The sequence below is a fragment of the Trematosphaeria pertusa genome (assembly GCF_010094035.1).
Source record: "Trematosphaeria pertusa strain CBS 122368 unplaced genomic scaffold BU26scaffold_4, whole genome shotgun sequence".
NCBI classification, from domain to species: Eukaryota; Fungi; Ascomycota; class Dothideomycetes; order Pleosporales; family Trematosphaeriaceae; genus Trematosphaeria; species Trematosphaeria pertusa.
This window is the reverse complement of record NW_022987215.1, coordinates 1,904,619-1,918,006: the sequence shown is the minus strand read 5'-3', so window position 1 is coordinate 1,918,006 and position 13,388 is coordinate 1,904,619. Positions and strand designations below refer to the sequence as shown.

Sequence of the window (13,388 nt, the reverse complement as noted above, 5' to 3'; positions counted from 1 at the left end):
CATCACCAGTAAGCGCAAACAAAAGTCGACATACCAGCTCCACTCCCCACAGCCACTGTCCCGTAAAAGCACCGGCCTACCACTAGTACCCCGCCGGATACCCACACCGACCAATCTTCTTCCCCTTCTCGCACTCCTTCCACCGGCGTCTATACCCACTGCAGCCACCATCGTCGACATAATGGTTCACATAGCTCATGTCAGGCCTCTTATAGTTCGTGCCCCTGTGGAAGTCATCCGCATTCGCGGCCCAGAGCTTACACGTATTATCGTCGAGCCAGCGGTCGTCACGGTGCTGGTTCTCCTCATAGAACCTGATGTACAAGTTGCACGCGCGCAAGTTGTGCGCATAGTTGCCTTTGTTCTTCTCCTGCTGATGGGAGCCGCCACCGGGCGGCGCGACGGCGCGATGCTTAACCTTGCACATGTTGACGAGGTAGGCGGCGGGCGCTTGCTGTGCCGGCGCCATGAGCGGGCCGTGCAGGCAGTTGTATAGCATGGCATACTCGTGCTTCTTCTGGCGGCCCTGCCAGTTGGACGCGCTCCAGAAGAGCTCGGACTCGTTGCCGTACCTGTTGCCGCAGGTGCAGGCGAAGGAGCCCTGGTCCTTGACGTAGTTGCTGGTCGGCGAGACGCTGTGGTAGTCGCTCATGCAGATGGGGATCACGGGCGAGTTGTCCTTGAGATGGTGCGCGAACGGGTCCAGGTTGAAGGAGCCTGGGAGGTACACCTCGGGTCGGCGGTGCACGTAGGCGTCATACGAGTTCCGCACGATTGCTGTCTCGGTGAGGTTCCAGGGCGCACGCTCGGCGTCTAGGTTGTGCTTGCTGGAGTCCAGGCCGTAGAGGCCGTCGAAGCGCTGCTCGGTTACGTCGTAGCAGCCTGCGCGGCAGACTACGTCGCCGAATTCGTGGACTGCGGTTCCCCAGCCGCGACTGTGATGACCGCCCCCCGGACCATTCCGAGTGCATTTGTTGAAGCAGTTTTCGTCCGCATACGCCTTCGACACCAGGCTGTCCTTGAGACCCTCAAACACCTCCCTGCCGTAGAAGTCCTGGTTGGGCTCGAGGCGGAACACGTTAACCAACGCTGAATACGAGTGGAAGCGGTTCGCCAGGTGTCCCACAAACGGAGCGGTAGCGCCTGCGACCCAGCCGTTCACATTGTCCATATCCGAGACGGACCGCGCGAGCCTGGCATCGATAGTGTCGCACACTTCGCGGAGAATTTCGTGGCAGGCCTCGCGATTCATTGTCCGGTCGCCCGTGTACTCATCGATGCCGCACGCTTGGTTCTTGATGTCGTTGCGGAAGTACTCCTTGCTCATCGAGACCGTGTATAGATCGTTTTGTTGATCGACCGACCAGCCGCTGGAACGTCTCCGGTCCTGATGGGGAGCCGCAAGGCCGAGGGCTCCCAGCGCCTTCACATTGCCCAGGATCTCATGTTGCACTGCGGCGTGAGAGTTGACTTGTTGGCATGTACTGCGCTTCTGGTGTCTCTTGCCCTGCGAGACTTTTGAATTAGGGCGAGGTGCGTTTCCGGCCTGCCAGCGCAGCTCTGGGACTTCCTTGTTCATAGCTCCTTTTGAATCAACGCCGGCAAAGGACGCCCCGCTAAGGATATCCTGCCACGGGAGGTTCTCAATATGGGGCTTGATGTGGAAGTTGACAGCAGTAGGTTTCGATGGCAAGGTGACATTCCTGTCGCGAAATTGAGCATCCGACTTGCACAGGTTTCTGTAGTCCTCCTGGATGGCCAGTCCATTGCGCTTGAGAAAGTCCATCGCCTCCGCGAAGTTCATTGTTTGACCGTTCTTCTTCCGCAGCCGTACAGAGATTCGTGAGCCGAGGTCCCAGAACGGGCTCAGCTTTGCGTTAGGCGAGCGGTCGTTCCCATTGAGGGGATAGAGAGAGAACAAAGCAGAGGTCCTGACCGCCATCTGGCCCGGGGTTGACGTTGCTCCAGTTCTTCTTATCCCCAGTACGGCTTCCGAAGAGCTAGTCGCAAACAATGTGGTGTCGCGGATGGTGATTTGATTGTAAAGGCTTGAGCCATCCGCTGACGCGCGAGCCAGGTCCTTGGTTGGAAACCATTCCGTCTGCAAGAAGGTGCCGCTAGGTGTTTTGAGCGACCTCCCGCGGCAGCCAACGCAGCCATGCCTGCTGTTAGTCCCCCTCCTGCCACGGAGCCGGAAATGTACGGAGTGTACAAATGCGTTATTACGGATTTTAAAGCTTCCCACGCGCTTTTGACCGTACAACTCATTTGGCGCTAGATACTCCAGTCAACCTTCGTCGTGTGCGGTGGCAGAGAAGGCGATTTGAATTGCGGATTCAGTCTTGCGTTGTATCTCACCTGGGGCGGGCGTGCGTACATTCTCATAGGGGGGTTGGCATAGCGATCGGGATTGCTGCTAAGTCTAGGAGGGCGTAATCGCGACGGGCGGAGGCTTTGGGATAATTTGGATGCTGCTTCGGATGCCGCTTTGGAGCCAAATTCGGCCGCTTCGACAATGGGATCGAGATCGCCCTCGAGGTTCTCGAAAATCCCGCCGTAGTAGACGGTCCGCCCTATGCCATCGAGCTGCAGTTTGGTGCCGACTTGTGTGGCCATGTTAGCCCCCAATTCGCTGGAGATCTCACCTGTGACTTCGCTCGCTACTTCAACTGCCGTCCCAGCAAGGGTCTCAGGGGCAACGTCTGCGGCGACATTGCCCACTAGAACGCTCGTCACATCCTCGACGATTGACTCAGTAGCAATTTCAGCAGCGGCAGCACCGGCCTCGATGCCTGCCTCTACACCGGCTTCAACGCCAGCTTCGACACCGGCTTCAACAGCGGCTTCAACACCAGCCTCGACGGCAGCCTCGATAGCCACTTCACCCAGGAGCTCGGCACTAAAAACAAGTGTCCAGGCTGCTTCACCTAGTGTAATGACTGTAGCGATGGCGGCAAGGATGGCCAGAATGATAGCAACGATCTGTTGGGCGCAAAGATGCTGCTTGTGGTGGGTAGCCTCGTGGAAGAATACTCGAGAGAATTCGTCGCATTTCCTAGACGCAAGAGCACAGTTAGACCACATTCGACATAGCTAGAGTGGGGGTAGACAAGGTTCTTACCCATCCAATCTGTCCTTAGCGGTGCGCACGATCTTGCGAGTAACGTCCGTTCGAGCATAGGTCGCTCGGGCAATTTCCAGCGCCATGGCGACGTTGCGTGCTTTAAGACGCTCGTTCGGAAACTGCTCACGGATGTACCCGGGCGACGGCATGTTTACGCATCCTCCATCGGCGTTCGAGCAGCGCATGCCTTTCCAGCCAAGGACGTCCTCTGCGAAGAGGGTCGGTATCGTCAAGCGAGGTTGGGATTTCTTAGCTTGAAGGAAACGTGCGTGCGTGTGGATGTCGCGCGACCAGTCATCAAGGAAGCCGATTAAATCCGACTCGTAGAAATGGCGCTCTGTTGGGTGGTGGAACAAGTCTTGGGCGATGCCGCGGACGATGGTGTGTTCGTGGCTAGTGAGAGGTGAACAAGTTAGCATAGCGTAGCAAGAACACGGTAAAGATGCTCTGGCCTTTGTATTTCTGATCCGGAGGTCCTTCGAAGAGCAACCCCTCCTCAGATACCAAACTACAATAGTATCGGCAAGACACAGGGCCGTGATAAAGCAAGAAGGGAAACAACATGAATACGTACGCGGCAGTGGTATTTCCTTTAGCATCGAATCCATCCTTGGGTAGAGTTACCATGGGAATCGTGTCGATACCAGCGTCGGCGTCAATATCCCAGTCCTACGGCCAGCTCCTCCTTCCTTTAGAACGACCACGGATCCAGTACGCAAAATCCCCTGGATTGGCAATGGCTTCCTGGGCAAAAGTGAAATAGGTGAAAACCTGGAGAAAGAGCAGAAGGTTGAACAGCTTGGTGGAGCGGATCCGACTAGGCATGGGGAGGGATGCCATCTTAGACATACAAGACTCGAGTGCAAGAAACTGTAAGGACGGGTGAAGATGGAAGTGGAAGAGATGGTGCGGGAAGGAGAATTTATAGCGACTAAACGTCTCTTCTCAATTCGCCTCTGTGCACGTTGGGGATCCTACTTAGGTATGAGATGTTCTCGCGCGGGATATGATGCGCGCAAGGCTTCGGTTCCACAGTTGAAGAAATGCTAGCGCATTCTACGTGCGCCATCCACATTATTCCATGGTACACTAGGCGAGAATTTTCTGCTGGTACTACCGCGCAGCCTGGGTGCACAACCGGTATTTGCTGAGATTCCGTCCACCCGCCACGACCTACATGCTCTCCCGCCAGAGCCGGCCTCTTACGGTAGCAAGTTCTCCGGATTAGGGGGCTTGGCACAGTTAACTATACGTGCGGTGGTATGCACATGCGAAGGCCTCCCAAGATAGCTGACGTGCGTTATTCTATCTAGAGATTTCTACACTGTAAGAGAATTTCCCCTGCCCCTCTCTCCCACCCTTTCCACCGCTCTCTCCGCCGCCTCCTACGCCACCCTCTGCGCTAGCCTTCTCTCGGCCTCTCGCCCGGCACTGGATTTGTTAGGTCAGCTTCTTGATGCCCCCCTAGTATAGGAGGGACCTTTGCCGTAGTTGTAGGCACTATCATGCCTCGTACGTTATTGCCTTAAGGCATTCAAGTTACCTGCTCCAGTAAAACATAAGGCTCTCCAAAACCGTACCAGGGTCCTCATGTTCCAGTCTATCCAGTTCAGGTCTTTCCTTCAAGAATGCTACCGCCTCTTCCTTCAGTCGTCTTCCTTCTGATTCTCCTTCTGCGCCCTTCTTTTCAATAAGTGTCCCCAAGCTCCATTTGCCACGTGCAATGAATAAGCCTGCCATCGGATTGCGAGCCTGAGTATGGCCTTCCCAAATCTTCAAGTATTGGCGGAAACATTTTCTGTGCTGAGTTAGCCGTTAATCCTCCGAGGCCCGTTAAGAGTTATCATGGGGCTTACTCCGCTTCCTTTGTGTCGCCGTCCGAGTATTCTGAAATCGCGAAAAGAGATCCCATTTTGTGCCAGGAGTCTGCCGTCACCGGATGCTTCTGCCCGAGGTGGCTCGCATATGCCTTCAGGACATTTTGATGAAGCTCCACAGCCTCATGCCACCGCCTCTTCTTTATCATCCAGTTTCCAAGCGTGTAATCCGCTGCCTCCGGTGCTGTATTAGGTGCCTTGCGGGCTTCATCGAGCACCTTCTTCGCCTCGTCTAGTTTACCACTCCAGAGATAGCAACCCCCAAGATTCTGCAGTAGGTTCCCCATGCTGCATTCCCGTTCCATCTTGAGGCGTTTGCAGCAGGCAATGGCCTCGAGGTGGAACCCTTCCCCTTCGTCGAAGCACTCTACAGCCGCGTGAGTGATTCCGAGGTTGGAAAGGATTCTGATATAGAGAGGAGTTTTGAGTAGGCTTGGGTTGCTCTTGGCTGCTCTCTCAATATGCTCACGGGATTGGACAATTTCGGCCACCGCTTGTCTTGGACGACTCGTTTCGCAGCACAGGCGGCAGTGCACAAAGTACAGAAGAGCAAGGATCTCATGATCAGGGTTGGACATATGTTGGAGTAGTTCCTGTGCATTCTCGAATGCCTCGTCACCAAGGGCGAACTGCGATGACTCAAAACCGTAGCTGTAGCAGTAGATTAGCGAACGATGAGCGCACAAAGAGGGAAGAGTGCTCACTTCAGGACTTTCACCATGAGTTTGAGAAGGATGACTGCCTCTTTCTCCGTAACTGCATGCTTGCACCGATGGTATACACTTTGCACATGGCTCAGTATCCTCTCTATTGGCTTCCAGTGGCTTGGGCTACGGATATGCTCGAGATCGATTTCAGGCGAAAACTTGTGTATCAGGCTGACCGCGAAATGCAGGATGTTTTGAAGCCTCATTCCATCCTTCTTCAACTTCCGAAAAGTGGTCTCCTGAAATAGGCGATGGATGCTGAGGCTACCGCTAGCTTGATCATGGTCCACGAGAGATTGGTTGGCTAGATCCTCTTGTGCATCTAATACACGAAGTGGGTCCTTGAGAAATTCGCCATGCGGATGTTCGATGTCTGCCACTTCAAATATCTCCATGGGGACTGAGTCTGGATCAAGAAGGGAGAGTGTATCCAAGATAGTCCGTGCATCGTCAGACAAGGCGCTTGACGACATGGTCCAGACATCCGCCACCGTTTTGTCGTACTCGGCAATCTGGTAACCGTCAATCTCCTCAAATCGGGACTGATATAGCCGCTTGAACTGCGATGGAGAACATTTCTTGTGGACCATGAATGAGCCTGCTTGGCGCAGAGCCAAAGGAAGACCGCCGAAGTATCGAGACAATGACTCAATCGCGTCGCAGTCATCAGTGGTCAATGGATGCCTATCCTTCAGTATAGAAATCAGAAACTCCGTTCCTGTATCTTCGCTAAACGCTTTGAGATGAATGCCATGCTGTGCCAAATTGACTTCTTGCGCGGTAGGGTTCCGGCTGGTGATGATGATGGAGCCGTGGATGGACGAAGGCCAGAACGAGGGTAGGAAGGAGGGATCGTCGGCATTGTCGAAGACAATGAGGAACGGCTTCTCTAATTTAAGGTAAGGTATGAACGCCCACAAGCTTTCTCGTCGATACTCACCAAGGTGATTGATCCAGTGAAGGGCTGCGTCGCGCGCTTCAGCTTCATTGGTTTTAACGCCTAGCTTTCGGGCGAGCTGAATAAATTGCGTCTCCAGCTTTGCCGCTGTGTCCGAGTGGAACCATAGCATGACAGCATACTCTCCAGTCTCGAAATGTCGATACATATACTCCTTCGCGATGGAAGACTTCCCACAACCACCAAATCCATGTATGACAACGCCGGTCGTTCGAGGAGGATTGCCGAAGGCACCAGCACGAAAAAGCGAGGTAAGCTCATCCATGCATTCTTCTCGCCCGAAGAAGGAATTGTTTCGGGGGCAGTTCTGGACGAATCGGAACGGAAATATGTTAGAAGAACTGTTTGGTAGCGCCGCAGTGTCCTTGAGAATCGTGAGGATACTGTCGCCTCGCTTCTGCGCCGCCTCTAAACCTGCCGTCTGAATTTGCCATTTAAGGTCCTTAGTCTGGTGCTTGATTTTTGCCTCGCATGTGGAGAATCGGCTCTCGAGGCCCGGAGAGACTAGGATCTTGATCGAGTTCACTTCAAGTAAAGCTGGTTAGCTGTGAGACTTTTCATCACGCTTACGGAACGAACTGCTGAGGCACTCACCACATGGCCACCTTCGAAAGAAGAGAATCGACTCAACAATGAAAAAGAGATATTCCGAGCAAGTCTTTTCAATGCACTCCGCAAGTTCCGTGTAGTCAGAGGCAGGGAATAGTTTCAACCAGCGGTCGAATAGAGGGAGGTAGCCGCAAAGTGCTTCTAGTTGGTCCAATATCTTTTCATGCATAAAAATGGTGCGTGTTGTGACCTGTGCGTTAGGTTAGTGACACCTTATAAGGAGGAATCCATATCTAATGAATATGTAGGTAATCCAAATTTGCAGAGTCGTTCAGCTTACCGCGAGCAGGACCCGGATCCCTCCCCAAATTGCGCCGGCAGCGAACGGCCCGCCACTCCCTATTGCCACATCTACAGCTTTACCAAACGATAGTATATGCCCGGCGATCAGGTTGATGCGGTCGATGAATCGTTGAAATAGAGCTTTCTTGTATTTCTTCTGGAGCGGTTCGAAAATCTTCCGTAGTGTTTCCTTATCCAGGGTAATATCAAGGGGTAATGGGTTGCAGAAAACCTTGTCGGCTGGCTTTAATCTGGCCAGATGAGTGCTGAGCACACTGTGCCAAATGGATGTGAGTCCGCTTGCCCGTGGGACGGTTGACTGGCTGATTACGGCGTTGGTAGCTTTGGAAACCTCGGTTGCCGGCTTTTTCAACCGGGTAGCTTTGGGGCCGTTCCGCGAGGCTATTGTAGAAGGGGTGTTCACCAGAGTGAGAGCATCACTCTCACAAGATGGTGTCCGACATATCATGATGGAGAACAACTTTAGAAGGGAATGAAGTTCCGATCGCTGGCGCAGCATACCTGCGCAAGCTACCTAGGTATAACAGAACGAATTTCCCACGGCTGCATATGCCCAGAAAGCTGTGAAAAGGGGGCTGCCAATGGATCTATCATAACGAAGCAGTGTGCATGGATATTGGTCGTCTCTGACAGATATAATCACGCCCTTCCCAGCCAGAGATCACAGCAGGAGCGTACGTATTTCTATTGGAAAGCCCTGTTCTGGCATATCAGGATTTTAGAGTGTCACACTGGGTGGGTGGCGTTACGGAGAATGAAAACCAAAAGACGGGCACGGGAGATAGCAAGCGGAGTCCGACAAAGAGACCGATAGAGAATGGTATGGCTGCCAACTACTATCCTTGTAAGTGAGACGGCTTCACAGCATGAAGCGCCGTGGTATGTGTGCCAGGTGACGGGCAGCATCCGGTTACCCGACCAGGTGGCAAAGGTCCCATGTTGTAAATAGTGCGTTTTGGGTCGCTCACAGAAGCGACACCGTGCTTATTCGTGTCCCCATTCCGTCGCACACAGGTGTGCAATGAAGTGTTACGTAAACTTATCGTATATATGGGTATTACCGACTTGCATACAAAAGTGAACACTGTTAGTGGACGGATAAAGCGATCTGCAGAGGCGTCAGTGGGGGAGAGTGCCAATCTGCAAGGGAGGGTAGGCTGGGTGGGTAAAAGACCTGATAGGATGCCCTCTGTTCCACTCGCTGCGCATAAGTGCTCAGCTCCCCCAACGCCGTACCGCGCAACTCAGAAGACCGTCCCAAATCGCTTTCGCACCCAAAGCCTGACCACGACGAGCACTCCCCCCAGAATGGCCATTACGCAAATTCGTGCCACTACGGCTATTGCGAAGTACACGCCCTCGCCATTTCCGGTCCCGACTTCATCACAGCAGCCTGCTGATACTTCATAGGTCGCAAGCCAGAGCCGTTAGCAACGTTGCACAGTCGAAGGGTCAGCCATGGAGGGCGTTTTGGCCCCCCAAGGCTGAAAATTACAGCGCAGCAGAACGTGCAAGCATGCCTTGGCTCACATGGAAATACAATCCGAAGAAACCAACCGATCGACCGTGGAGGGATTGGATGTTGGAGAACCAAAAGACTGTTGCCAGACGCGGCGGGCTTTAACGTGCAGATGGGTAGGTCTGCGACGCCAGGTTCTGTGGCGTCTCTGTGCGAAGTTCATCAGGGTTTCTACCAAGCTAGCTGCCTCTCGTTTCCTCTCTGAATGGAAAGCTGTTTACATTATCATATTACAAATAAGCGGTGACCTGTGTGTCTATGAAAGAAGGCTCAAAATCCAATCGTTTCATACCCATCTCGCCACTTCCATCCAAATATTACTATAGTAAAGACTTGAATGGCGATGATATCATCTCAATACCTAGCCCAGAGATATTCACCGAAGGAGGAAGACCGAAAAGTAATTCACTCATGACTCTACCACTTCCCAGCGAGAGTGTCATGCCGTCACTATGATGTCCCGTGTTTACGAAAATGCCACCGATGGTGGACGGGCATGAAAGCGCGGGGCGCTCTGAGGGGCTACCCGGGTGTTTGAGTTGAGTAGTTATCATAGTTGAGCTATGAATGCCCAGAAGACTCCAATCAACCTTCGTAATGATTGGGTGATTTGGAATAGCCAAAGGTCGATAACAGCGCCCAGGCTCCAGAATTTCCAGCTCTTGATCTGAAGGGACCTTGGTGTACTGCTTCACCAAGTTCACCATCGCGTTTATCTCGCGAGGTTGCGCCTCAACGGCGTCGGCAGAATCAGGGAGTTCTTTTGGAACAGCGCCGTATCCGCCGATGTATAGAGTACCACCAGGAAAGCTAGTGATGTCGAGCCCCTTGCCGGTTTGGATAATATTGTTAAGAAAAACTTGCTCACTGCCCTTTTTATCATCGTCTGGATGCCAGCCCGGAGTCCGAATTCGAAAATGGTTGCCCGCTGAGCCCGTAGCGTTCATTGGCAACTTTATCTTTGCACCTGGAAAGAGCCTGGAGAAGACTCTGACTGACCAGGGCCCGGCAGCAATGACGATGCTCCTGCAACGTATATTCCAACGGGTGCCCACTGGACCTTGTACGCTGAGAGTCGAGAAGCGTGGCGCTCCGTCGGGAGGTTGCACAGCTGTTGCGGTCGCGTTGAAATAGAAGCGTACGCCGAGACTCTTGCACTGCTCGAACAAGAATTTGCAGAACGAGGCCGGGTCCCTTGATTGTTAGCGCATAGTTAGATGAAACTCAGATGCAGGCTTACAGATGAGCTCCATTAGGAGGTCCGGCAAGTCGCTGAACAGTCCAGCCGTCCGCCGGCTTGATCCAACTTGGGAGAGCAGTAAGAGGCTGCTCTATCGGGGGCGCTGGGCCCCAGTCGTCTGGAGGTTTTGGGGTACCGGAGAAATTTTCGGGAGTGACACGATAGACGACTTGGTCACTGAAGGCAAACTCGTCCTTTCCGTCGTGGCGAGCAGCGATCTCTTGAAACAGGCGATATGACAGCGCACCCAAGGGAGCTGTCTCCGGACCGAAGCCAAAGTCGCCGAGGCCGCCGGTTGCCTGGCCTGACGCCCCGGGACTGATATGCTTCGAGGGCTCGATGACGACAATCCGCGGCGGCACGTGATTGTGCAGGAGTTGCTGGGCTTCCGCAAAGGCCAATGAAAGCTGGTAGGCCGTCGCCAGCCCGATTACGCCAGCTCCAAGGATGACGGTGTCGGTGGGGCTAGACTCTCCATTGTCGACACGTGAGGAGCGCTTGGGGGTAGACCAAAGGGGCCCCATAGTGAATGGGCGGAGCAAGTAGAACGCCGCACATGCCGCGACCAAGACAGGACATACTTTGAGCGCGAGGCGTCTCGCTAGCATCTGCGACCGTGTGTGGAGTTTGTCAAATGCGCGGCTGATAGAGCCTGTTTTGTATAGCCCCAGGCGGATGCCGAGGGGCCACTACTCTTGGAATGCGTTTTATTTGCCAGACGTTCGGGCAGCCGCTTCGGCTCGGCTATTTGGCGGACCAGTCAGCCTGGCTGCACCATGTTGATTGCTTACGTGACACGCGTCCCCACGCAGAATCATCAGTTGTTCGTCCTTCACTTCTTGGCAGCCACGCCACCTCCTGATTTGCCAGCCTCGCGCGCAAACCTGGAAACCCATAGCAAGGTTACCGCTTACCGTACACAAGCGGCGAGGATGTGGACCTAGGTAATCCTCGCCCCGCTCGACAGCCCAAGGGCGCGCCTAGCTCTCCACCTTCTCTGACCATGCATCTCTCGTCGCGCCTTTGCAGGCTCGCAGCCAAGGCACGCGCTTTCGCACTCCGTCCGCCAACCTTCGCGTATATTTTCCTCCTTATCGTCTTCCTGGAACTGGAGGAAAGTGTGCAAAGGGCGCCCACGATACGTCTGCTGGAAAATGCGATCTGTCTGCAGCATTACCACCGCCAGGCTGGCCATGATGGCATCGAGGAGCGCATGTGCAAGATCCCACCCATTCAATCGAGACTTGCCCATATCCGCGGCTTCCTGAGCCTCTTTGATGCCTTGCCGGGTACCTTGTCCCAGTGGAAGGCATCGCGATCATTTCTCACCCGTAGCAGTTGTGTTTTTCGCGTCCTTCTTCGGCTCCCTTGCAGATCGAATAGGACGGCGCTTCCCCTTCGCCCTCGCCGCCTGCGGCATCGTTTGTCAAATGGCTTGGATATATATGGCTTGTATGGCAGTCACTTGCTATGCGCGTGCTTTGTGCGCGGCTGCTGACGCGATTTCGAAGGCAGCCTGTGGTATCGAGTCCCAGTCGAAACAGTGTGGATCTCTTCGCTTTTCCGACTCATCGGAGGCGGTCCTAATCTTGCTATCGCACTATGCCTCACTATGGCCTCGGACCTTTCGACGGACGAAAACAGGTTCGTCTAGTAGCTCTTGTCATGCCCAAGCCCACCATCCAGAGTCTCTAACCGTCACCATAGGAGCAAATCCTTCTACCGCGTGTTCACGGCTTCCTTGGTAACCGATATGATCGGCCCTACTATCGCGTATGCGACGCTCCGACATTCGCTATGGCTCCCGTATCTGGTCTGCAGCATTTCGCTGCTATGTACCTTTCCCGTATTGATACGCATGCCGGAGACGCTCGCAAAACGCTCCGACAGAGAGGATGGAGAGGCGCAGGGCCCACTAGAACGGACTGGTCTTACCGCCTACTTCAAGTTCCTTCGGGACTGGCGAATCTTGGTGGGCGTTGTGACCGTCTTCTTAGCCCAGTTCCGTCAGAACACCATCGAAGTTCTTCTTCCCTATGCATCCGTACGCTTCAATCTGGAACTCGGCGAGGTAACTAATCCGCGAGCTACATCGAATTTGACTAATGTGCGACAGACCGCTACGATGCTCTCCGTGGTCTCTGCTGTCAACATTTTCGTCTTTCTAATTCTACTCCCCTGGGCGACTACATTTCTGCAGCAAAAGGTTGGACTGTCGGCCCATTTAGTGAACATATACACGGCGCGCACAAGTAGTGCTATGCTGGCTGTCGGGGCCGCCATGCTTGCCGCGGCTCCAAACGTAGCTCTCGTCGTCTTCGGTAAGATTTAGATCCTACCTCTCCGACCAGCAGACTAACAGTCGCATAGCTCTTGTGATTTATGCCACGGGATTTGGGGTAAGGCTCTCCATCCTTGCCGTTGTGACGGCCTTTGTGAGCTCTACGACGGAGACCGCTAGGCTGTATACGTTGGTTGCAACGACGGATGCCATCGCGCATATGATTGCAAGCCCACTGCTTCAATACATATGGGGTAGAGCCCTTCAGATTGGAGGCCAATGGCTGATCCTCCCCTTCATTGTGCTCATGGTAAGTCATTCCGCCCAAGCTGGGCCATGCTAATACTAAGTCCAGGGTATTTTCATCCTGGCATTTCTCACTTCGTGTCTCCTGCGAGAGCAAGGAGTAAATCAGTCCGAGACCACCTGCAACGATGATGAAGAGCCTCTCCTTGCACAAGATGGAGCAGCCCTCGAGGCGGAGCACTCTCTCGCGTTTGTCACGTAAAGGGTTTTAATGGGGTTGGAGCAGAGCCTCATCTTAAATTACCGTGTTTCACCAGCTGGCGCACGGCGTCGCTTGGTGCCAGGTGGGCTGTCAGGCTACGCATCAGGTGATGAAACACGATCCACGGGTACCGGTATAAACGAATTTCACAGTACGGTACCGTATTTCCCCACTCAACGCACAGACCCCACTCAACGCACAGTTTGAGGATGGCCATCACCACTACTTTTGAAGCTGTACAGCCCTATATAGATCTAATTAT

General features: G+C 53.8%; 5 protein-coding genes across 5 annotated transcripts; 1 reads left to right on the top strand and 4 right to left on the bottom strand.

Moving 5' to 3' along the window:
* Nucleotides 1-82: 82 nt before the first annotated feature.
* On the bottom strand, nt 83-1,942 carry BU26DRAFT_562107 (uncharacterized protein; the record flags this gene model as incomplete). The annotated part of the gene is made up of 1 exon (XM_033832993.1): nt 83-1,942. One exon carries the CDS (start codon nt 1,940-1,942, stop codon nt 83-85), a length of 1,860 nt encoding a protein of 619 aa, XP_033687365.1.
* A 166-nt stretch (nt 1,943-2,108) lies between these two features.
* BU26DRAFT_255922 (uncharacterized protein) lies at nt 2,109-3,497 on the bottom strand. Its single transcript, XM_033821198.1, has one exon. The coding sequence runs from the start codon at nt 3,082-3,084 to the stop codon at nt 2,275-2,277; it is 810 nt and encodes a 269-aa protein (XP_033687364.1). The 5' UTR covers nt 3,085-3,497; the 3' UTR covers nt 2,109-2,274.
* Nucleotides 3,498-4,976: 1,479 nt separating this feature from the next.
* On the bottom strand, nt 4,977-8,026 carry BU26DRAFT_502840 (uncharacterized protein; the record flags this gene model as incomplete). The annotated part of the gene is made up of 4 exons (XM_033826662.1): nt 4,977-5,652; nt 5,706-7,170; nt 7,261-7,465; nt 7,556-8,026. 4 exons carry the CDS (start codon nt 8,024-8,026, stop codon nt 4,977-4,979), a joined length of 2,817 nt encoding a protein of 938 aa, XP_033687363.1.
* A 1,391-nt stretch (nt 8,027-9,417) lies between these two features.
* Nucleotides 9,418-10,861, bottom strand: BU26DRAFT_502839 (FAD dependent oxidoreductase; the record flags this gene model as incomplete). Its single annotated transcript, XM_033826661.1, has 2 exons — nt 9,418-10,291; nt 10,338-10,861. 2 exons carry the CDS (start codon nt 10,859-10,861, stop codon nt 9,418-9,420), a joined length of 1,398 nt encoding a protein of 465 aa, XP_033687362.1.
* Nucleotides 10,862-11,176: 315 nt separating this feature from the next.
* On the top strand, nt 11,177-13,388 carry BU26DRAFT_602754 (MFS general substrate transporter). Its single transcript, XM_033835375.1, has 7 exons — nt 11,177-11,626; nt 11,676-11,789; nt 11,849-11,981; nt 12,045-12,408; nt 12,454-12,658; nt 12,708-12,928; nt 12,974-13,388. Exons 1-7 carry the CDS (start codon nt 11,341-11,343, stop codon nt 13,124-13,126), a joined length of 1,476 nt encoding a protein of 491 aa, XP_033687361.1. The 5' UTR covers nt 11,177-11,340; the 3' UTR covers nt 13,127-13,388.